This window comes from Centropristis striata, chromosome 10, assembly GCF_030273125.1.
Source record: "Centropristis striata isolate RG_2023a ecotype Rhode Island chromosome 10, C.striata_1.0, whole genome shotgun sequence".
In the NCBI taxonomy this organism is placed as follows: domain Eukaryota; kingdom Metazoa; phylum Chordata; class Actinopteri; order Perciformes; family Serranidae; genus Centropristis; species Centropristis striata.
Window position 1 is genome coordinate 39,465,333 of NC_081526.1, and position 25,000 is coordinate 39,490,332.

The window sequence follows — 25,000 nt, forward strand, 5'->3', positions numbered from 1 at the left end:
GCGGATGCTTCAAGTGTTTACACACTAACTACACATTAACTACACACTAACTACACACTAACTACACACTAACTACACACTCAGTACACACTAACTACACACTCAGTAGAACATCACAAACACTGACAACAGGAATAAATGTTGATGGAGCTGCAGCTGGAGTCATTGTTGCATTCTGGCAGCTGATTTTTAAACATCAAATATGAAGAAAGTTGGAGACGGCCTTGTTGTTGTATGAGGTGTGATTAGCGTCCTCATGTGATGTCACCTGAGTAAAACGTGGGTTGGAGTTTGAAAAGAGCAGCATTTAGCTGTGGTTTGTAATCCCACAGACTCTGAAACTAGGAAGCAAGAGGCCACTTTATCACATTAAGAATACATATGTATTTGTTTTGCATTACATCAGAAACTATTAAAAAATACTGTCTTTTTACCTCTAAATAAGTGAAACAAGACCAACTGGAGAAAGAGGAATACATCGAAGAAAGAAGTTGTATATACGAACTGGACAAGTAGTCTGATCAATGCTGGCTTCATTAAAATAACATACCAGGTCTTTCACTGGCCATTTCAATTAATATATAGAACAAAACTTGTTGAACAGTGCTGCATCTCTTTCATGTTAATCATGTTGAACTAGATCTGCCTGATGTCCCTCACTGCAGATCAGATTTCTCTCATTCTTTGCTGTATCATTTTTTCTTCTGTTCATATTCCTGAGATTGTTAACAGAGTAGCTAAATACTCTATCAGCAGCATGATTTGGATCAGAAAATATGTCCCACTGAGGTGAGACGGACAGGAGATGTATAAGGAAAACACAACCTGTGACTACCAATATGAATAAAGTTAATATTATATATTATTATATTAAGAGACTTAGAGACGGTTTTATTAGGTCTTCTGGTGTCAATAGTGACTTCACAGGGCAACCAGAATTGATAGCAATGGAAGTAGTTTTTATGCAATAACTTTCTGAAAATGGCTTCCCGTGGTGTAACATCTGGTGTTTTATTCTGAAGGGGTTTAAGCTGTAGCTGCATATAATACAGAGGGGGTTTGATTAGAGTAAAATTGCCCCAGAAGAGGTTTAGTCTTTAAAGCTGAATGACCAGTAGGTCATAGATTAATTCCAATTGAACAAGTGTAATAATAATAATAATTCATTGGATGTATGGGTACCATTCACATCAAGGTCAAAGTCTCCTACAGACACAGCAGAAACAGCAGAAACAGCAGAAACAGCAGATAAAAACAAGAACACAACTAACTAGTAGTGAAAATACTGTGGTGAGACAGAACAGGCCTGTCTAAACAAGAGAGATTTGATTGGAAGGTGGAGAGAGATATAGTGTTAGGGTGAGGCATTAAAGTGTTAGGGTGAGGCATTAGAGTGTTAGGGTGAGGCATTAGAGTGTTAGGGTGAGGCATTAACGTGTTAGGGTGAGGCATTAAAGTGTTAGGGTGAGGCATTAAAGTGTTAGGGTGGGGCATTAAAGTGTTAGGGTGAGGCATTAAAGTGTTAGGGTGAGGCATTAAAGTGTTAGGGTTAGGCATTAACATGTTAGGGTGAGGCATTAGAGTGTTAGGGTGAGACATTATAGTGTTAGGGTGAGGCATTAAAGTGTTAGGGTTAGGCATTAGAGTGTTAGGGTGAGGCATTAACATGTTAGGGTGAGGCATTAAAGTGTTAGGGTGAGGCATTAAAGTGTAAGGGTGAGGCATTAAAGTGTTAGGGTGAGGCATTAGAGTGTTAGGGTGAGACATTATAGTGTTAGGGTGAGGCATTAGAGTGTTAGGGTGAGGCATTAACATGTTAGGGTGAGGCATTAGAGTGTTAGGGTGAGGCATTAAAGTGTTAGGGTTAGGCATTAGAGTGTTAGGGTGAGGCATTAGAGTGTTAGGGTGAGGCATTAAAGTGTTAGGGTTAGGCATTAACATGTTAGGGTGAGGCATTAGAGTGTTAGGGTGAGGCATTAAAGTGTTAGGGTGAGGCATTAAAGTGTTAGGGTTAGGCATTAACATGTTAGGGTGAGGCATTAGAGTGATAGGGTGAGGCATTAAAGTGTTAGGGTGAGGCATTAAAGTGTTAGGGTTAGGCATTAACATGTTAGGGTGAGGCATTAGAGTGTTAGGGTGAGGCATTAAAGTGTTAGGGTTAGGCATTAGAGTGTTAGGGTGAGGCATTAAAGTGTTAGGGTTAGGCATTAACATGTTAGGGTGAGGCATTAGAGTGTTAGGGTGAGGCATTAAAGTGTTAGGGTGAGGCATTAGAGTGTTAGGGTTAGGCATTAACATGTTAGGGTGAGGCATTAGAGTGTTAGGGTGAGGCATTAAAGTGTTAGGGTTAGGCATTAGAGTGTTAGGGTGAGGCATTAAAGTGTTAGGGTTAGGCATTAACATGTTAGGGTGAGGCATTAGAGTGTTAGGGTGAGGCATTAAAGTGTTAGGGTTAGGCATTAGAGTGTTAGGGTGAGGCATTAACATGTTAGGGTGAGGCATTAAAGTGTTAGGGTGAGGCATTAGAGTGTTAGGGTGAGGCATTAAAGTGTTAGGGTGAGGCATTAGAGTGTTAGGGTGAGGCATTAACATGTTAGGGTGAGGCATTAAAGTGTTAGGGTGAGGCATTATAGTGTTAGGGTGAGGCATTAACATGTTAGGGTGAGGCATTAAAGTGTTAGGGTTAGGCATTAACGTGTTAGGGTGAGGCATTAAAGTGTTAGGGTGAGGCATTAACGTGTTAGGGTGAGACATTAAAGTGTAAGGGTGAGGCATTAAAGTGTTAGAGTGAGGCATTAAAGTGTAAGGGTGAGGCATTAAAGTGTTAGAGTGAGGCATTAGAGTGTTAGGGTGAGGCATTAAAGTGTTAGAGTGAGGCATTAGAGTGTTAGGGTGAGGCATTAACATGTTAGGGTGAGGCATTAGAGTGTTAGGGTGAGGCATTAGAGTGTTAGGGTGAGGCATTAACTTGTTAGGGTGAGGCATTAGAGTGTTAGGGTGAGGCATTAGAGTGTTAGGGTGAGGCATTAACTTGTTAGGGTGAGGCATTAGAGTGTTAGGGTGAGGCATTAACGTGTTAGGGTGAGGCATTAGAGTGTTAGGGGGAGGCATTAGAGTGTTAGGGTGAGACATTAAAGTGTTAGGGTGAGGCATTAACGTGTTAGGCAGAGGCATTAAAGTGTTAGGGTGAGACATTAACTTGTTAGGGTGAGACATTAGAGTGTTAGGGTGAGACATTAGAGTGTTAGGGTGAGACATTAGAGTGTTAGGGTGAGACATTAACTTGTTAGGGTGAGGCATTAGAGTGTTAGGGTGAGGCATTAGAGTGTTAGGGTGAGACATTAGAGTGTTAGGGTGAGGCATTAGAGTGTTAGGGTGAGACATTAGAGTGTTAGGGTGAGGCATTAGAGTGTTAGGGTTAGGCATTAACTTGTTAGGGTGAGGCATTAGAGTGTTAGGGTGAGGCATTAGAGTGTTAGGGTGAGGCATTAACTTGTTAGGGTGAGGCATTAGAGTGTTAGGGTGAGGCATTAACGTGTTAGGGTGAGGCATTAAAGGGTTAGGGTGAGGCATTAAAGGGTTAGGGTGAGGCATTAAAGGGTTAGGGTGAGGCATTAAAGTGTTAGGGTGAGGCATTAAAGGGTTAGGGTGAGGCATTAGAGTGTTAGGGTGAGGCATTAACGTGTTAGGGTGAGACATTAAAGGGTTAGGGTGAGGCATTAAAGTGTAAGGGTGAGGCATTAAAGTGTTAGGGTGAGGCATTAAAGGGTTAGGGTGAGACATTAAAGTGTTAGGGTTAGGCATTAAAGTGTTAGGGTGAGGCATTAAAGTGTTAGGGTGAGGCATTAAAGTGTTAGGGTTAGGCATTAAAGTGTTAGGGTGAGGCATTAAAGTGTTAGGGTGAGGCATTAAAGTGTTAGGGTGAGGCATTAAAGGGTTAGGGTGAGGCATTAGAGTGTTAGGGTGAGGCATTAAAGGGTGAGGCATTAGAGTGTTAGGGTGAGGCATTAGAGTGTTAGGGTGAGGCATTAACGTGTTAGGGTGAGGCATTAAAGTGTTAGGGTGAGACATTAACTTGTTAGGGTGAGGCATTAGAGTGTTAGGGTGAGGCATTAACGTGTTAGGGTGAGGCATTAGAGTGTTAGGGTGAGGCATTAGAGTGTTAGGGTGAGGCATTAGAGTGTTAGGGTGAGGCATTAGAGTGATAGGGTGAGGCATTAAAGTGTTAGGGTGAGGCATTAGAGTGTTAGGGTGAGGCATTAGAGTGTTAGGATGAGGCATTAGAGTGATAGGGTGAGGCATTAGAGTGTTAGGGTGAGGCATTAGAGTGTTAGGGTGAGGCATTAACGTGTTAGGGTGAGGCATTAGAGTGATAGGGTGAGGCATTAGAGTGATAGGGTGAGGCATTAGAGTGTTAGGGTGAGGCATTAGAGTGATAGGGTGAGGCATTAAAGTGTTAGGGTGAGGCATTAGAGTGATAGGGTGAGGCATTAGAGTGATAGGGTGAGGCATTAAAGTGTTAGGGTGAGGCATTAGAGTGATAGGGTGAGGCATTAAAGTGTTAGGGTGAGGCATTAGAGTGTTAGGGTGAGGCATTAAAGTGTTAGGGTGAGGCATTAGAGTGATAGGGTGAGGCATTAGCGTGATAGGGTGAGGCATTAGAGTGTTAGGGTGAGACATTAAAGTGTTAGGGTGAGGCATTAACGTGTTAGGCAGAGGCATTAAAGTGTTAGGGTGAGACATTAACTTGTTAGGGTGAGACATTAGAGTGTTAGGGTGAGACATTAGAGTGTTAGGGTGAGACATTAGAGTGTTAGGGTGAGACATTAACTTGTTAGGGTGAGGCATTAGAGTGTTAGGGTGAGGCATTAGAGTGTTAGGGTGAGACATTAGAGTGTTAGGGTGAGGCATTAGAGTGTTAGGGTGAGACATTAGAGTGTTAGGGTGAGGCATTAGAGTGTTAGGGTTAGGCATTAACTTGTTAGGGTGAGGCATTAGAGTGTTAGGGTGAGGCATTAGAGTGTTAGGGTGAGGCATTAACTTGTTAGGGTGAGGCATTAGAGTGTTAGGGTGAGGCATTAACGTGTTAGGGTGAGGCATTAAAGGGTTAGGGTGAGGCATTAAAGGGTTAGGGTGAGGCATTAAAGGGTTAGGGTGAGGCATTAAAGTGTTAGGGTGAGGCATTAAAGGGTTAGGGTGAGGCATTAGAGTGTTAGGGTGAGGCATTAACGTGTTAGGGTGAGACATTAAAGGGTTAGGGTGAGGCATTAAAGTGTAAGGGTGAGGCATTAAAGTGTTAGGGTGAGGCATTAAAGGGTTAGGGTGAGACATTAAAGTGTTAGGGTTAGGCATTAAAGTGTTAGGGTGAGGCATTAAAGTGTTAGGGTGAGGCATTAAAGTGTTAGGGTTAGGCATTAAAGTGTTAGGGTGAGGCATTAAAGTGTTAGGGTGAGGCATTAAAGTGTTAGGGTGAGGCATTAAAGGGTTAGGGTGAGGCATTAGAGTGTTAGGGTGAGGCATTAAAGGGTGAGGCATTAGAGTGTTAGGGTGAGGCATTAGAGTGTTAGGGTGAGGCATTAACGTGTTAGGGTGAGGCATTAAAGTGTTAGGGTGAGACATTAACTTGTTAGGGTGAGGCATTAGAGTGTTAGGGTGAGGCATTAACGTGTTAGGGTGAGGCATTAGAGTGTTAGGGTGAGGCATTAGAGTGTTAGGGTGAGGCATTAGAGTGTTAGGGTGAGGCATTAGAGTGATAGGGTGAGGCATTAAAGTGTTAGGGTGAGGCATTAGAGTGTTAGGGTGAGGCATTAGAGTGTTAGGATGAGGCATTAGAGTGATAGGGTGAGGCATTAGAGTGTTAGGGTGAGGCATTAGAGTGTTAGGGTGAGGCATTAACGTGTTAGGGTGAGGCATTAGAGTGATAGGGTGAGGCATTAGAGTGATAGGGTGAGGCATTAGAGTGTTAGGGTGAGGCATTAGAGTGATAGGGTGAGGCATTAAAGTGTTAGGGTGAGGCATTAGAGTGATAGGGTGAGGCATTAGAGTGATAGGGTGAGGCATTAAAGTGTTAGGGTGAGGCATTAGAGTGATAGGGTGAGGCATTAAAGTGTTAGGGTGAGGCATTAGAGTGTTAGGGTGAGGCATTAAAGTGTTAGGGTGAGGCATTAGAGTGATAGGGTGAGGCATTAGCGTGATAGGGTGAGGCATTAGAGTGTTAGGGTGAGGCATTAGAGTGATAGGGTGAGGCATTAGAGTGATAGGGTGAGGCATTAGAGTGTTAGGGTGAGGCATTAGAGTGTTAGGGTGAGGCATTAGAGTGATAGGGTGAGGCATTAGAGTGTTAGGGTGAGGCATTAGAGTGATAGGGTGAGGCATTAGAGTGTTAGGGTGAGGCATTAGAGTGATAGGGTGAGGCATTAGAGTGATAGGGTGAGGCATTAACGTGTTAGGGTGAGGCATTAGAGTGTTAGGGTGAGGCATTAAAGGGCCACGTTATATTGAGGGCTGTTGTGTAAATCTCCCAGCTGTCAGTGTTGAAGCTGCATTGTGGCTGATGTGATGTTTTCATTCTGTCCATCATAAATAAGACAATGTTTCAGGCGTGCGGAGCTAAATGTGTGCAATAATATTTGAATGCTTCAGCACACAGTGATGTTTAAGACAATAGTGTTCTTTGTCTGGTTCCTGTTCCAACATGACAATGCGTCGGTGCAGAAACAGCTCCATGAAGAAACGCTCTCTCAGTCTGAGCCTGTCCTGCTCTGACCTCAGCTGCATCCAGCAGGTTTGGTATAAACTGGAACACTTACAGCGAGCCAGAGGGGAAACCTTTACATCCATATTGAATCATTTCTATTAAGTTATTTCATAAATTAATGCTCAATGATTAAAAATGTCTTCAGACACACACGTAAACAATGCTGAGGAGAGTCTGAGGTAACTCTCTGCCAGATGGTTTGTTGCACACAACCGTCTGAGGAAACACAAACTGGAAAATATTTGGAAACAAATCCCCGGCAGGTGATTGGATGAACCAGTCGGGAAACGAGCAGAAGCTTCTGCGTGGCCACAAACCAGCTCAGCACCAGTAGTGAGACTTAAACGTATCACTCTGAGCCCGGCAAGAGAGATTTGTGATCTTGAGATCCTGCAACACTTGCCTGATCTTGTGATATCACCTTCTTTTAATTTCCTGAAAAGTAGCAGTTTTGGCCCGACAGTGACGTAATGCTCTGTGTCTGAATGGGAGCACATTTCTGCAGCAGATTTCCAACATGTGCTGAGAGACTGGAACCAGAAGAGTGGAGGCTTTTGTGCAGCAATGAATGATCAGGGCTTTATTTTTTAAATAACAAGGACTAAATATAGCAGAAGCGTCTACGTGTCCATCTGTCCACATGCTAATGGCTCTGTGGTGTATTTCACGTCCACAATCTGATGTTTTGCCTGTAAAAACATGATTTTCACGTGTGCTTTCTTTGCAACGCTAGCCTTTTTTGGGCTCTGGTGCAGTTTTGGAAAATGTGAAGCTCTCGACCACACGAGAGCCCTCATGGTCGTCCTCGTCAGCTGAACCGTGACTCATCGGTCCACAGGCTGACACTCTCCACATCACAAGCATTTCATGTTTCTGTTAAGATCCCCAACATCACATGAATGAAAATGAGAACATTTTCACATCCTTTCACATATATAATTCATGAAACTCACTACAACATATATTTACATCTTATAATGTAATAATTTGTCATTCCTCCATCACTCTGGTCTCATTTATCAAGTTGTGGCACAAAAAAGTCACCAGCAATGTCGATTTAATGAAAGTTTCTCGCATCAGCGGCAGCAGTGAAATGAAATGTGTTTTGTGTTTCCATTTCCATAAAAAACACACATAAATGTATGCCCCTTGGCAATTCCTGCTCTGTTTAACAGACCCTACTGGCTATAAAGCATCTTGTGTTAGTAACTAGTTGGCAACAGAGCGAAAGATTTACCAGCAGAAGTTGGTGTGTTGGTTGAAGAAGTGGAGGCCAAGAGAAGTGTTTGATTTTGCCAAAATCCTGTAATAAACATTGGCAAGTGGAAGTGTTATCTGTCAGCAGTGATTCAATGAGACTGAGACACTGAAGGTGTAAAAATACAAATGTAGAATTCTACAGAGGCGAGATAAGATAAGAGGAACTTTTGTCTGTCATAAAGCAACAGAACACACACACACACATGATGATGTTGAAAGGATTGTTCCTGGGGGACTCTGTAGCATTGACCTGCTGGATCTGATCACTGACAGGTTTACGGTTCAGGTAGAGGAGTTTGGGGGTTTGGAGTTTGTTCTTTGTCATGTTGAGAGTTTTGTTTCTGCAGGTGTTTGGTGGTGAGGAAGAAGTACTGCTTGGTGACACCAATCCTGAAGAGCCTTTAACCTGCAATCTTTATAATGGCCAGCAGGGGGCGACTCCAATGCTTGCAAAAATAAGTTACATTGTGTAAAAGCTTATGAGAAAATGACCCAACTTGCTTTATTTAATGCCTCAGTAAACTGAGTTTATGGCCTTAATTGTTAGTGTTAAGTCTTCTTTAATGCATCATGGTGTTTATTTAGAAAATTATGGTCCTATTTAGAGTAAAATAGACAATAAAGCAGGGGAGAATTTAGGGTCCCCACAGTGAGACAATGTGTGATTTTCATCTTATCACTTTAACTCTTTAACTTTAACTCTAAAATGTCTTACACACTAAGGAGTCAGCTGTTCATTTTGAATAATGACTGCTCTTTGATGACCAAGCTAACTAGCTAGCACCAGAGTTAGCTGATAATACCATGCTAACTAGCTAGCACCAGAGTTAGCTGATAATACCAAGCTAACTAGCTAGCAGCAGAGTTAGCTGATAATATCATGCTAACTAGCTAGCACCAGAGTTAGTTGATAATACCAAGCTAACTAGGTAGCACCAGAGTTAGCTGATAATACCAAGCTAACTAGCTAGCACCAGAGATAGCTGATAATACCAAGCTAACTAGCTAGCAGCAGAGTTAGCTGATAATATCATGTCATTCTGGCTCCGTTGAATGTCCAAAACAATATGAAGATGGCCAAAATACCAAACTTGAGGCTTTAGAAACCAACAACAGTCCACCAGCCAACAGGCGGTGTCACAGTGACAACGTCCACTGTTTATGAACCGTCTATGCAGTATTCCGGCATGGCTATGGAGACTGCCAATTTCTAACAATTTTCCAGACATAAATTGCATGACATTAAAAGGTACACTCCTGTGATGATGGATGTGTTTTTAAAGGACCAGAACCAGTTTTATCATCTGTCCTTTAACACACATTCTACTTCTTGGTCAAAACCTGGTGGCCAACCACAATGCCACTGATTTATCAGTTGTCGGGCAGGATTGGGTGTGTTCTGACAGCAGTAGCTAATGTTTCCTGACGTCTGGTCACTTATATGGCACTTTTCAAGCTCGAGTCACAAAGTGCTTGCCATAGACAACATTAAAAAACAATCAATCAATAAGGGTATATGAAATAATAAAGGCAAGTTAAAAGCAAACAATTTTAAAGCAGTTACAAAGATTAAATAAAAAAATTAAAATTAAATAAATTTAAAAAAAGATAATAAAAAGAAAGAATGTAGGTCACCAACAGTAGAGACACCACAACGCCTTTTTTATTGTATTTAAGAAAATGTGTCAATATCTCAATAAATCTGTGTTAAATAAAGAAGCTTGTCAAAATTAAATTCGGTCCAAAAATGAAAAATAAATTCCAGATTAATATGATAAATATCTGACGTCAGACACAGAGACTCTGCTTTCATGTATTACCAGTTTAATACTCAGCCAGGCAAAGAAAGCAACAGACGTTGAAATGTTGCTCCATCTGCAGTCAAAGAGTCGTGAAAAAAAGCTGCAGTTACAACTTTTCTGACTGTTCAGTTGCAGTGAAATCCACAGAGATGTGAGGTAAAGCTATTTTGGGTTTGTGTTCCGTGTTTCAGCCAAATCTCAACGAAAACAAGCGAACAGCTCAAAGTGGCGTCAGAATGACAAACAGATTGATTATTGTCATCTCAGAGTCAGCTGCTTCATGTTGTGTGTGTTTGTGTTCGGTGCCAGCGGTGCTCCAACCACTAAGTGGCCTCTTGTGTCTTTATTTATCTCCCGATTGATCGTATTAATTCGCCTTGATAGTTGCAAGCAGCGGATGGAGATCAACAAACAATGGAGGTCGGTGCTGTTGGAGGGAAACGTAAGAGTACGGGTTGTGTTTTTGTCATCCTGCCTAGTTTCCCTGGTAACAGCAGAGCATTTTGATGCAGCAAAACTCTGCTGAGGAGACAGGGACACATATTTATTTTAGTTTTTTCACTCTGTCTCTTTCTCCATCTACTCTTTTTTATTTGATCTTTTTAAGTGTTGCATTTAAAGCAACTTTTAGAGTTTGATTTGCTCTGGTGAGCGAGGGGATGAAACAATAAGGCTGACGGATAGAGGGTGAAAAATGATCATCAGTTTTGTGAAGCGAAAAATCGAAGAGAAACCAGCCGAAACACTCCAGTGAATACAATAGAAAGCTGAATTAAACCCAGGATAACTAGTTTTTATATCCAGGCACCTGAAATTGTCTGTATTAAAATTAACGAGAGTGAAAAACATAGAGAGCCAAAATGATCTTCTCTTTTTATCACAGTAGAAACAGTAGAAACCAGCCGAATGCCTCCAGTAACCAGCTGATACGTCCTCCTATTTCTTTCAAATGCATGTTTACTCATATTTGACTCACAAACAGTAGAATACAAGCTGATTTGATGAATTCCTATAAATATTTATTTAATTGTGTGTGTGCTGCAGTTGGTTTATTATCAGGCTGCTGCATTTTAATGGATGTTCTGCTTTTACTTCAGGCCAGGGCGCCTGGTCTTGATGTAGGCGGTGTAGATGGAGTTAAAAGCGCGAAATGCACCCTGCGGTGGTGCAACACAAACAGTCATGTAGAGGGATAATGCATCTAAGAATACTTTACATGCTTGCTACTTATAATGCTCAAGGACGCGAGAAGGAGGGAAATGTGTGAGGTGAAGAATCAGCAGCAGGAGGAAAGTGGAGAAAGCAAACACACACGAGGAAGAAAAAAATGCAAATTGTGTGGCTGAAGGTGTCAGCCTGGAAAAGTCATGACAGAGCGGTGAGTCATTCTCAGAAACTCTCTCTGTCCTCACCTGTCGCTGCTGCAGCACGCTCTTCTTTCTTTTGACCAGAAACAAAGTGCAGCCTGGCGCCGTGCTGCGCTTTGTAATTCAGTGCTGATTCGCCCATGCAGGCCGGCGTGCAATTACCAATCGGCCATGAAATAACAGGTTCCGGGAGTCACATTCAGAGCTGAGATGTGTCACAGCTGTAATTAGCCTTCGGGGTCAGATTCCCGGGCCGTGATTGGCTCATTTCAGACCAAATGGAGCGTTCAGATCCTTGCCTGCAACTCCTGGTGTCCATATTTACTAACCGGGGGGTTCAGTTCTTGACGGATTAGCCAGTGAGCCGTGGTCAAACAATGGTTCTACGCCCTCTTCTATCTTGTTGACTTTGGTTTAACATTAACATTAGTCAAATGTGTCCCAATCTGAATGTAATTTTGTGAAAAACAACAGAAGAAAATGCAAATGAATGCTTGTTAACTGTGCACAATTATTAGGAGCTGGCTCATCGAGAGCAACAGTGGGTGGCACCAATTTTCCAGTCAGAAAACAATTATAGAATTGCAAAAGAGGGTGCAAAAAGATGAGGTAATTAAAAGAACATCAGTTAAACCACCAACAGGAAAACACATTGTAAACTATTTGATGGAAATATGACAGTTATCTTTGCCTCCCTCTCCCTGTTAATCAGACCATAAATAAGACCAGAATGAAACACACAGCGCCACTAAGGACAGCAGGCTGATGGACCTTCAGTCAGCAGCTGCAGCAACATCTGACCAGCAACAGTTTGCTGCTGCAGCAACATCTGACCAGCAACAGTTTGCTGCTGCAGCAACATCTGACCAGCAACAGTTTGCTGCTGCAGCAACATCTGACCAGCAACAGTTTGCTGCTGCAGCAACATCTGACCAGCAACAGTTTGCTGCTGCAGCAACATCTGACCAGCAACAGTTTGCTGCTGCAGTCTGTGGTCAGAGTGGGTCAGAACCTTATACAGTCTATGGTCAGAACCTTATACAGTCTGTGGTCAGAACCTTATACAGTCTATGGTCAGAACCTTATACAGTCTATGGTCAGAACCTTATACAGTCTGTGGTCAGAACCTTATACAGTCTATGGTCAGAACCTTATACAGTCTGTGGTCAGAACCTTATACAGTCTGTGGTCAGAACCTTATACAGTCTGTGGTCAGAGTGGGTCAGAACCTTATGCAGTCTATGGTCAGAACCTTATACAGTCTATGGTCAGAGTGGGTCAGAACCTTATACAGTCTATGGTCAGAGTGGGTCAGAACCTTATGCAGTCTATGGTCAGAACCTTATACAGTCTATGGTCAGAGTGGGTCAGAACCTTATACAGTCTGTGGTCAGAGCCTTATACAGTCTATGGTCAGAACCTTATACAGTCTATGGTCAGAACCTTATACAGTCCATGATCAGAGCCTTATACAGTCTGTGGTCAGAGTGGGTCAGAACCTTATACAGTCTGTGGTCAGAGCCCTGGAGCTGCAGGAGCCAGGCTGGGCCGAGGTACTGCAGCAGATAGTATAAGTCTAGTATCTAGTATCTAGTTCTGTAGGAAAACCTGCATCTTTCTGTTTACATTGCACTTTGCTGCATTTTGCTTTTATCAATACACCAACTTTTCCATTGCAGCCAAGCCTAAAAACTTTTTTTTAAATTATATTTTAATAAAAAATATGTTTCCGATAACAATTTTTTTCATGAGTTTGACTGACTGGATGTAGACTGTTGCTATAAGCCATTGGTTGTGTCTCTTACACATGATTTTTCCTTCCTTTACTCTATCTCAGCTTTCTATACTGCAGGGCACTGTAAGAGGTTTAGCCCCGCCCATGACCATTGTGATTGGTTTAAAGAAATACTAACAAGCGGAAGCAGCCAGACCTGGTCAGGCTAGGAGAGACGATGCACAAACTGAAAATGCATTTAAAACCAGTGGATGGAAACGTATATACTGTCTGGGGTCTCTCAGCTGTATGTATAAAAATAATGATAATAACTGAAACCAACTGTTTCCATTAATATCTTTGTCTTCTGACGCTAAGCCAACCATTATATCATTGTTTCCCATAAATCCTCACATGCATGTGTGTCGGGACTCAGAACACGTGTGTGTGTGTGTGTGTGTGTGTGTGTGTGTGTGTGTGTGTGTGTGCCCTTTATCTGGGATTTGGGAAGAATTGTGTTGCTGACTTGACATTAAGTTTGAAGTTTTATAATCTCTCCTGAGAAATTAAGAAAAGTCATTAAGTGTAGAACAGTGTTAACTATCAGTGTGGATCAGTTAAAGAGTGCCGGGGGGCTCGGTACCTCTAACAGAACATTAAAGTTAATAGAAGTGGATATCTGCTCTGCCAGGGGAACGTTGCAGTCTTCCCCGGCAACACGGCAACACGGCAACACGGCAACATGGCAACACGGCAACACGGCAACACGGCAACACGGCTCACTTAATGATGGGACTCCTCTAGAATTATAATTGGACTGAATGGATCTAAGTGATGATAGAAAGAGTCGTTTCAGGATATATTAAGTTATATTAATGGTTCTGTTGTGGTTCTGTTGTGGTTCTGTTGTGGTTCTGTTGTGGTTCTGTTTGTCATGTGACCAAACTGACGGTGATCACCTGATGATGATGATGATGATGACACGCTGTGTGATTGGTTCAAACTAAGTGACTCTTTTGTTTTTGTCTTTGTTTACAGGCAGAAATACAAAAGTACATCACAGAGGTAAGACACACACACACACACACACACACACACCCTTATACTTCTATCTTTGTGATGATGAACCTAATTATAACTGTAATCTTAAATCTAAAATCAGGTCTTTTTAGAAGTGGGGACCGGCCAAAGTGTCCTCACTTTGTAGGTTAAATACTTGTTGTGGTCCTCACTATGTAGGAAGTACAAGAACTTAGACACACACACACACACACACACACACAGAGAAATATAGAAAGCTCAGTCCACAAGCTGCAGGTTCTGATGGACAAAGCATGTTTTAAAAACTTCAGTCAGGGAATTTAAATGTGATGGAGAGAAACTGTATTCACAGATTAAATCTCTCTGAAGATGTTGTTAATATCACTGTTCCTGCTGATCTTTGTTCAGCCTGTTTTCCATCAGATGTCTGCATGTTGACTCATTAAATACACTGGATGGTTTCTGATTCAGGGCTCAACATCAACAGCAACTTTATCCTTCTACTCCACTTCATTTAGCTGACAGCTTTAGTTATTTCCTGAGGTCAAGATTCAACATGAAATTATCATTATCAATATCAATATCATCATTAACATTATCAATTTAAAAGGATAATGCATTTTCACAATTGTCACCACAAAACAGTAAATCAAGTTTTAAAATGAGCCCTACCTGGACAACAGTAAATGCTGCTTGCATACATTTATTGATACATTTGTTGATATGTGTCAATAAATGTGTTCAATTTCAACCTGCAGCTCTCAGAAATGTTAAATGTGGGTTTTTTTGGGCTGACACCAGTTTGTCCTTTCATTCACTTGAACTATGATTGATTCTGAAAATGATAATGATGATAAATTAATATTGCTAAAAAAAATAAAGTGAAGCTTTGAGAAATAATGAAGAGCTTGAATGTCAGCAGTCCTGACTATATATCTCCCTCACTCCGTCTCCCTGTCTGACTCCAGCTGTAACCATGGCAACTGAAACAGATTTCATCCCGTTTACAGGAAGGTGTTTCCGTTACCGTGGCGACGGCACGATGCTGCAGCCGCAGCGGAGTCTTTATGTCTCCCCGTCGTCAGTCTCCTCCTCTGTTGTAAACATTATCACCGTCCCTCCGTCTCCAGCAGGAAGGCTTTAAAATCAGTTCATCACTTCATATAACATGGAGATAATAATAATAGATGCAAAAATCAGTTCATCAGTTCATATAGCATGAAGATAGTTAGTGATAGATGCAAAAATCAGTTCATATAGCATGAAGATAGTTAGTAATAGATGCAAAAATCAGTTCATATAGCATGAAGATAGTTAGTAATAGATGCAAAAATCAGTTCATATAGCATGAAGATAGTTAGTGATAGATGCAAAAATCAGTTCATATAGCATGGAGATAGTTAGTAATAGATGCAAAAATCAGTTCATATAACATGAAGACAGTCAGTAATAGATGCAAAAATCAGTTCATATAACATGAAGATAGTTAGTGATAGATGCAAAAATCAGTTCATATAGCATGGAGATAGTTAGTAATAGATGCAAAAATCACTTCATATAGCATGAAGATAGTTAGTGATAGATGCATATAAAATCAGTTCATATAGCATGGAGATAGTTAGTGATAGATGCAAAAATCAGTTCATATAACATGAAGATAGTTAGTAATAGATGCAAAAATCACTTCATATAACATGAAGATAGTTAGTGATAGATGCATATAAAATCAGTTCATATAACATGAAGATAGTTAGTAATAGATGCAAAAATCACTTCATATAACATGAAGATAGTTAGTGATAGATGCATATAAAATCAGTTCATATAGCATGAAGATAGTTAGTGATAGATGCATATAAAATCAGTTCATATAGCATGAAGATAGTTAGTAATAGATGCAAAAATCAGTTCATATAGCATGAAGATAGTTAGTGATAGATGCAAAAATCAGTTCATATAGCATGAAGATAGTTAGTGATAGATGCAAAAATCAGTTCATATAACATGAAGACAGTTAGTAATAGATGCATATATGAACCCTCTGCAGAATTTATAAGAAATAAAATATTAAGATAATATTTCTTAACAAATATGAAACTTTCAGCATTCTAAGTTTAGAGATGAACTCCCGTTCCTGAGAGGATCTGGGTCTGGAGGCTGGTGGGTCTGGAGGCTGGTGGGTCTGGAGGCCTGGTGGGTCTGGAGGCCTGGTGGGTCTGGAGGCCTGGTGGGTCTGGAGGCCTGGTGGGTCTGGAGGCCTGGTGGGTCTGGAGGCCTGGTGGGCCTGGAGGCCTGGTGGGTCTGGAGGCCTGGTGGGCCTGGAGGCTGGTGGGTCTGGAGGCCTGGTGGGTCTGGAGGCCTGGTGGGTCTGGAGGCCTGGTGGGTCTGGAGGCCTGGTGGGTCTGGAGGCCTGGTGGGTCTGGAGGCCTGGTGGGCCTGGAGGCCTGGTGGGTCTGGAGGCCTGGTGGGCCTGGAGGCTGGTGGGTCTGGAGGCCTGGTGGGTCTGGAGGCCTGGTGGGCCTGGAGGCCTGGTGGGTCTGGAGGCCTGGTGGGTCTGGAGGCTGGTGGGTCTGGAGGCTGGTGGGTCTGGAGGCTGGTGTTTATTTCCTGCAGGAGACTCCCATGTCCCACTGTGGGAGTCGGCTGATTGACAGGCGGCTGGTGTCATGTGTCCATCTGGAGGAAACAGATTCTCATGTTCTGGTTCTGTGGTGTGAAGAGCAGCAGCTGTGTGGGTGCAAAACAGGAAAATTAGTCCTTCTCTCCGTCAGTCAGCAGGTGCATGAAGTCTGAGAGAGGATTTCTGATTTCTGCTGTCTGGGAACAGTCAGAACAGTCTGAGGGAGGATAAATTAAAATGTTCATAACTATAGAATGTGATTTAAGTCAATATCAATAAATAAACAAATAGCTAAATAGAAGAAGATATAAATAGATGAATAAATGAATTAGCCTATGAAATAAAAAAAGGGCTGTAAAAAATCCTGAAATAAAAAAATGGGATAATAAATATAAAAAATAACAGTAATTAAAATAATAATAATAATAATAATAATAATAATAATAATGTATTCTTTTGTTTTTATTTATACATTATATTATATATATATTATTTTAATTATATATAAAAGTGTCATTATGAAATTAAAGTCCACTGAGGCAAATAAATGTGGAATTATTAAATAAAAGTTGAATTATGAAGAACAAGCCTCCTGAAAAAATAAATAAATGTGACATTATTAAAATAAAAGCCCGTTAAGAAGGAATGTGGCATTATGACATAAAAATCCCGATATAAATAAATAAATAAATAAATGCGGCATTATGAAAAAAAGGTACCCTGAAAAAAGTAAATATATGTGGAATTTTGAAAAAAAAAAAAAATTCCGACCTCAATGACTAAATTATTTATTTCAGGATTTTTTCATAGTCGTATTCATTTCTGTATGTATTTATTTATTTAATATTGACTTAAATAGCATCCATACATGACAGTAAGGAGTTTTGAACTTTAACTGCTTTGACCTTTCATCGTGTCCGCTCAGATTCAGCTGCAGCAGCTGAAACATGGAGGAAGCCTTTGAGTTTCCAGAAATAAAATGTTTGTATAATTTCTGTATTTAAAGCTGCTAGCGGAGTCGCTGAGCTCTCAGACAGTGTTTCCAGAACTCAGCTACTTCTTATTCAAGTGGGCAGGTAAAAATAGTTGTGGGTGGGCGAGTTCAGGGCTGTGATTGTCTGACTGAAATCTGGCAGCAGAGAGCTCAGACGGCTCAGCGTGACTCGGCTGGAGATACATGAAGATAACAGCTGGGACAGAAGAAGAACGGAGCGGCTCATTGAAATCAGACTCATTGTGCTGCAGAAATGCTGCCGAGCTGATTCCTGCTGCCGAGGACAAACAGAGAGCAGTAAAACAAGAAGTCACAATAATAACAAGTCATCTTGTCAGTCTGACCTTTCAAAGCCAAAATCCATCCGATGTTTCAGCATAATGAGCTGCTGGAGTGTAAATTGCTCCAGAGAAGAGGAACAGTCTGCAGCAGGTGTGAGACAGCCGGCGCTGCAACAATAAACTCTATTATTGTCTGTTAGCCTCCGATAGTACGATGCATCATCTGAGGGCCCTGAACATTCAGGGGACCAACTCAGGACTGGGACCAGTTGTTCTGCATCACATTAAACTGAGATTGTTGCAGTGACTTCTGGTTTGATGCCATTTGTTACTGAGATTTGGAGACAAATTTGACAATTTTTGACCACTCAAAAATTGACAAAAATGTCAAAATCCCTCCAAATACCTAAATACCTTGTAATTACTGCAGCCTTTAAACTTTTACAGCATTAGTTTCTCTCTGATCTGTTTCTCTTCTTCTCATGACCTTTAGCCCATGAATGTCTTTGTTTTCAAACAAGAAGTTTTTTATATTAACATATGAAAAGTGTCTGTTTCAGTGGTTTATTTTTAGTCATTAGTGTATTTTTTCATCAGTTTGAATATGTTTTCTTACATCTGGATTATATGTCATATGTTTGAAAGGAGCTCTTTGGAGGATTGAGGCAGAAAAATAAAGATCTGACCTGCTCTTGTTTGGTGTGTTCCTCAGGCTGAAGATGGTCCTGGAGCAGATGGACCGGGGGGTCGTGGACCTGCAGGAGCTCCGCAGGAACCTGGAGCTGGCGGCGGCCATGTTGGACTCGGTGTACACTGATGAGACCAAGTAGGCTGAACGCTGACAGAGAGATGAAGATGAAGATGAAGATGATGAGCTCCGACTGACAGCTGCTGCTTTGTGTCTGCAGGCGTCTGCTGGACACGGAGGACGAGCTCAGCGACCTGCAGGCGGAGTCTGTGCCCAGCGAGGTCCGTGATTGGCTGGCGTGTACCTTCACCCGGAAGATGGGCGTGGCCAAGCGTCGACCCGAGGAGAAGCCCAGATTCAGGAGCATCGTGCATGCGGTGCAGGCTGGGATCTTTGTCGAAAGGTAAGAGAAACCCAGAGCCTTCTGATAAAATAAACATTATTTTAAAGTATGAGAACTACAAACACGCTACAACATCCATATTTATGTTTCCATGTTATATTGTGACTTTATGGCTCATGCAAACTTTGCACTCACCACCTCCTTTGTAAATAAATCTGTAAATAAGATTCAGGATCTTTGGACTCACAACAACATCTCTGGGGCCAAGCCTGCACGGCCCCCTGCAGATCAACACAAATCATTTCAAACAACTCAAAATAAAATGATAAAGTATCTTTTGTCTGGAACAAACATGATCTGTGAGCAGCATGACGCTCACACGTCCAACCTCCACAGAACTATCTAACACTTCTAGAGACGGAGCTGCAGGAGTTCATCTTTATCTGTCCACACTATGTTTCCACTCTATGTCTGCTGTGTTATGCTGGTTAGGGCTCTTAGTTTCACTGAAGGAAAATATTTAGAGATATTTAGACAAAAGAGCTTGAGTGGCTATTCAAAGCTACAGTTAATCATTTTTATATAAATTCGTTTTTTGACATAATTGTTAATATTGTGGCCATATTCTGATAGTAATACATGAGACAGATTAACTCTTGTTCCTCTAGATTCTCCTGGTGCTCCTGTTTGCATGTGCAGAACTTCACTGCAGCTGAAAGAAAACAACCAATCAGAGCCGAATACAGCTGTCAATCATGTCAGTGACAGCTCAGGCAACATGTCAAACTTTGACTGTTTAGCTGCTAAATAAGAAAGTTTGAGACTGACAGTTATTTTAAAGAGTCGAGCAAACAATCTCAGCCCAGATGGGAGGGTTGGATGTTCTTTTTCTGGTATTTTTTCCCACCGTTACCAGTTTCTTCAGTCTACTTCAGCTTTAATTACATTACATTACAATACATTACATTACAATACATTACATGTCATTCAGCAGACGCTTTTGTCCAAAGCGACTTACAGTAAGTGATTAAACCTGATGCTACTAGCCTCAGACCACAGGAATCAATTAAGAACAGAACTTTAAGAGCCAACTGTCATCGCTACAGGAGTGATATACGCTGAAGAAGAGAAGAATAGAAGAGTAGAGGCTTTTATTTATTTAGGAGCCAAGACAGAGGAAAGTCTGGAGGAGGTTTAGAGGAGAGCTGACCCATGCAGGGTGGAGGTCTCCAGCTGGTTGGACCAGATCCTGGATGTAAGCTGGGCCTGAACCATCAGCTGCAGAGTACACCAGAGCTTTATTTATATAGTTTTATTTCAGACATGACACCAAAAATACCAGAAGAAAAAGAAGAAGCACACAAAAAGAAGAAATTACCCCCCAAAATTAAAATAAAATGTCTGAAAACAAGTAGGATGAAGCTTCAAAAACTCAAAAATATCTACAATTACCAACATAGATTCACCTGTAATACATATTTTTCTAATCAGCCATATAAAAATCAGTCAATTTAACATTATATACACATCAACCGAAACCAAAATAAACTTATAAATTAAAAAGCAAAAAAATAAATCCCAGAACACCTTTACTGTTCCATAATGTATTTTCCAAGCATTTTTCAATACAATATTGAGAGACATTGCATCATTATTTACATTTTCACTGAAACATGTGTTGAATGATAATGGTGCAGGGTTTTATCATTTAGACAAAGCAATGATTTCTGTAGTTTGTATGATATTGTGCAGACTGGGACATCCTGCAGCAACACAACTCTTCATCCAGAAGATATCTGACACATGTAGCAGAGTCTCTGCTTCCAGATGTTCATTAGTCTTTTCTATAATCTCAACATGACAAAGCTCCATGCTGAGAGTGACTGAGAGTTTAATGTGGAAGAACTGGACCGGTCTGCAGATTACTGGCCTCACACCATCAACACCTCTGGGATAAACTGCAGCACGGAGCCAGACGTAATTATCACCTCACATCAGTGTTGGACCTCATTAATGCTGCTGGATCTGACAGGAGCAGATCCCTGCAGCAGGTTCAACATGTGAGGAGAGAAGAGGCTGTCAGAGCAGCAGATTAAGGCCTGACTCTTCAAACCAACACATAATGCTGCGTAATGCTCTATATTAATAACAAAGAGTCTTTCAGACGGCTGGCTCAAACAAACGGTGACAGTCTGAAATGTTCACAGGGTTATTTCTGTCTTTGGGATAAATCTGGAGCACCTGAAGACAGAAAACATCATCAACTTCTTCAGAATAAACATCAGAAAGCATCCGGCAGATGTGATTATGAGGAGAACAGGAAGTGTAACGACGTTAGCGGAGACGGAGATCATATAGAGGAACTATGAGAATCATTAGACTGTGATAGATCATATAGAGGAACTATGAGAATCATTAGACTGTGATAGATCATATAGAGGAACTATGAGAATCATTAGACTGTGATAGATCATATAGAGGAACTATGAGAATCATTAGACTGTGATAGATCATATAGAGGAACTATGAGAATCATTAGACTGTGATAGATCATATAGAGGAACTATGAGAATCATTAGACTGTGATAGATCATATAGAGGAACTATGAGAATCATTAGACTCTGATCGACTGCTATCACTTCATCAGCTGCAGCTTAATGACGCATGAAATCAAAAAATATCGGCTGCGCCCGCCGCGTGTGTGTGTGTGTGTGTGTTTGTGCACGCATGCGTGTGTTTGGAACGCGGTTACCATGGCGACTAACCATCCATCCTGGTCACAAACTGTGGAGGAGGGAGGCTCGAGGTCTGCACATGGAGTGTTTATATGCATGCAACTGTCTGATGCAAAGTGTGAGATTTTTGCATGATATTTTTATCACTCCCTCTGTGTGTGTGTGTGTGTGTGTGTGTGTGTGTGTGTGTGTGTGTGATATTAGGATGTACAGACGGACGTCCAACATGGCTGGTCTGACCTATCCGCCCACGGCTTTAACAGCTCTGAAGGTATAAAAAATGGTTTTTTTTCACGGCAGTCCCATCTGCAGGAAGTGCCATGATTTATTATTTATTAAAATACACACACATATAGCTCCAATCTGAAAGAAGATGTATTTGCTGCAGAAACGTGCAGCAAGAGAAATCAAATAAAAAAAGACTGTAAAAGTTCAGTAAAGAGCTGAGGAAGCAGGAAGGAAAATTTATGGTGAAAACAAAAATAAAGAGCGTGCAGATGTGGTAGTGGGGAAAAAGGAAAGGAAGTTAGGAGGTAGAATAAGACATGTTGGAAGGAAGTAGACAAGGAATGATTGAGTAGAGTAGAGCAGTAGGAAAGGAGGATGTAAGGAAGGAAAGGAGGAAGTATGGAGGGAAAGCGTGAGATTAGATGATGGGAGGTATGAAACTAATGTAGGAGGGAAAGTGAGAAAGTAGGCGGTATGGAAGAAAGGAGGTGGAGAAAGAAAGAGAACAAGGTCGAGGAAAAGGAATGGAAGAAGTAGAAAAGGAACAAGGAGGCAGAGAAGGAAAAGTCAAGACCAAAAGAAGGAAGAAGGAAAGGAAAGAAAGGAGAGGAGAGAAATACATGAAAAAGGTAGAGATAAAAAGAAGTGAAGGAAAAGAAAAGTGAGGAAAGTAATCATGGAAAGAAAGAGCTGATAGAGATGAAAGGAGGTGGCAGGGAGGGAAGGAAAGGAAGTAGAAAAAGAAGGAAGGAAGAAATAGAAATGGAGGAGATGATAAGAGAGACAAGCAGGAGAAGGAAGGAGAGGAAAAGAGGAGGAAAGAAAGGAAAGAAGGAGATATAAATGAGAGGAGGACAGAGGAAAGAAGGAGATATAAATGAGAGGAGGAAAGGAAACAGAGTAAACTAAAGATGAGTGTGTGTGTTGGGACATGTTTCCTCTCAGGACTTCCTGAACAAACACAAACAATTTAATTACTCTGCAGCAGTTTCTTATTGATGCTCATATAATGATGTAAAACAAAAGGGGAAACAATAAAAATAGAACTTTTGGAGAACAACACTGTATAAATCATAATTCCAACAGTGTAATATGTAATTATAATGAATAATTATCTTTCCTTGGAGTTGATTTGCTGTGTGTGAGCAGACAATAATCTGACGCCCTCTAGTGGCAGAAACACGCCACTACAGTGAGTCATTAAATATTATTAAATATTATTTCATGTTTTAACGTCTGAATCTCACTGGTTGTTTTACAGAAAGTGGATCACTGGTCCTTTGATGTGTTTTCCTTCCACGAGGGCACCGGAGACCACGCCCTCAAGTTCCTGGTGTACGACCTGCTGACCCGCTATGACCTCATCAACAGGTTCAGGGTACTCACAGCTTCATGTGTTAACAGCTGAGGGCTGGCTGCAGCAGTATATATATATATATATATATATATATATATACTGCTGGAGCCAGCAGTATATATATATAGATATATATATATATATCTATATATGTCTCTTTATCAATGTAACTGACCCAATATCACCTTTTATTCCACTGGAGGGGCCACAAACACTGAAATACATTGATCAAATTAAATATGAAGCTGCTGATTAGTGCTAAAAACTCTGTATTGGTAGCTGTCCTCCTGGTTCTAGCCGTGGTTCTGTGTTCAGATCCCGGTGCTAGCTGTGGTTCTGTGTTCAGATCCTGGTTCTAGCTGTGGTTCTGTGTTCAGATCCCGGTGCTAGCTGTGGTTCTGTGTTCAGATCCTGGTTCTAGCTGTGGTTCTGTGTTCAGATCCCGGTGCTAGCTGTGGTTCTGTGTTCAGATCCCGGTGCAGGCTCTGGTGCAGTTTGTTGAAGCTCTGGAGAACGGATACAGCAAACACAGGAACCCCTACCACAACCTGATCCACGCCGCTGATGTCACACAGACCGCCCACTTCCTGATGCTGCACACTGGACTGATGGTAACACACACACACACACACACACACACACAGACACACACACACACACACACACACACACACACACACCACACACACACACACACACACACACACACACACACCACACACACCACACACACACACACACCACACACACCACACACACACACACACACACACACACACACACACACACACACACACACACACACACACACACACACACCACACACACACACACACACACACACACCACACACACACACACACACACACACACACTCCACACACACACACACACACACCACACACACACACACACACACACACAGTGGACATGTTGTCTATAAACAGTGATTTTATCCACTCAGCTAACTGTGTGTGTGTGTGTGTGTGTGTGTCTGTGTGTGGTGTGTGTGTGTGTGTGTGTGTGTGTGTGTGTGTGTGTGTGTGTGTGTGTGTGTGTGTGTGTGCAGCACTGGCTCAGTGAGCTGGAGATCCTGGCGATGGTGTTTGCTGCAGCGATTCACGACTTCGAACACACAGGAACCACCAACAACTTCCACATCCACACCAGGTGACGTGGTCCACTTCTCATATACAGTCTATGGGTCATTAAACTATTGACCTGATGATGGCTCCAGATGAGAAGTCAGAGGATCAAGTTATTAGAAATCGTCCTGAAAGAAACACAAACGTTTGAACCCAATTTTATGGAATTCCATTCAATATTTGTTGAGATATTTCAGAATCTCAGCTATCGACCTCATGAATGAATAGTTTTTAAATATTCCAGGTAAAGTAATGCTAATGCTAGCTAATGCTAACTAGCATCATCATGGAGATGTTCAGAAGCATTTAACTGACGGTGTAAATGTCCAAAGCAATGTGTAAATTAATCTTTTAACCAGGAGAATAACACAGCCATAAACATGTTGTTGTTGTTGTTGTTGTTGTTGTTGTTGTGGCTTCTGATTGGCTGTGTGTGCGTCAGGTCGGAGGTGGCCATCCTGTACAACGACCGCTCCGTCCTGGAGAACCACCACGTCAGCGCCGCCTACCGGCTGATGGCTGAGGAGGACATGAACATCCTGATCAACCTGAACAAGGACGACTGGAGGTACACACACACACACACACACACACACACACACACTCACACACACACACTCACACACACACAGTGCGTTGCCGTGGTGACTGACCAGGTGTTGTGTCC

General features: G+C 41.7%; 1 protein-coding gene across 1 annotated transcript in view; it reads left to right on the plus strand.

Moving 5' to 3' along the window:
• pde1a (phosphodiesterase 1A, calmodulin-dependent) overlaps nt 1-25,000 on the plus strand; it is a 40,904-nt gene that overhangs the window by 897 nt on the left and 15,007 nt on the right. Inside the window, exons 2-9 of the mRNA XM_059342639.1 lie at nt 13,939-13,965; nt 18,549-18,662; nt 18,745-18,927; nt 21,808-21,874; nt 23,093-23,209; nt 23,659-23,799; nt 24,258-24,358; nt 24,776-24,901. Of these exons, the coding sequence (XP_059198622.1) occupies nt 13,939-13,965; nt 18,549-18,662; nt 18,745-18,927; nt 21,808-21,874; nt 23,093-23,209; nt 23,659-23,799; nt 24,258-24,358; nt 24,776-24,901 (876 nt within the window). The remainder of the gene's footprint in view (nt 1-13,938; nt 13,966-18,548; nt 18,663-18,744; nt 18,928-21,807; nt 21,875-23,092; nt 23,210-23,658; nt 23,800-24,257; nt 24,359-24,775; nt 24,902-25,000) is intronic.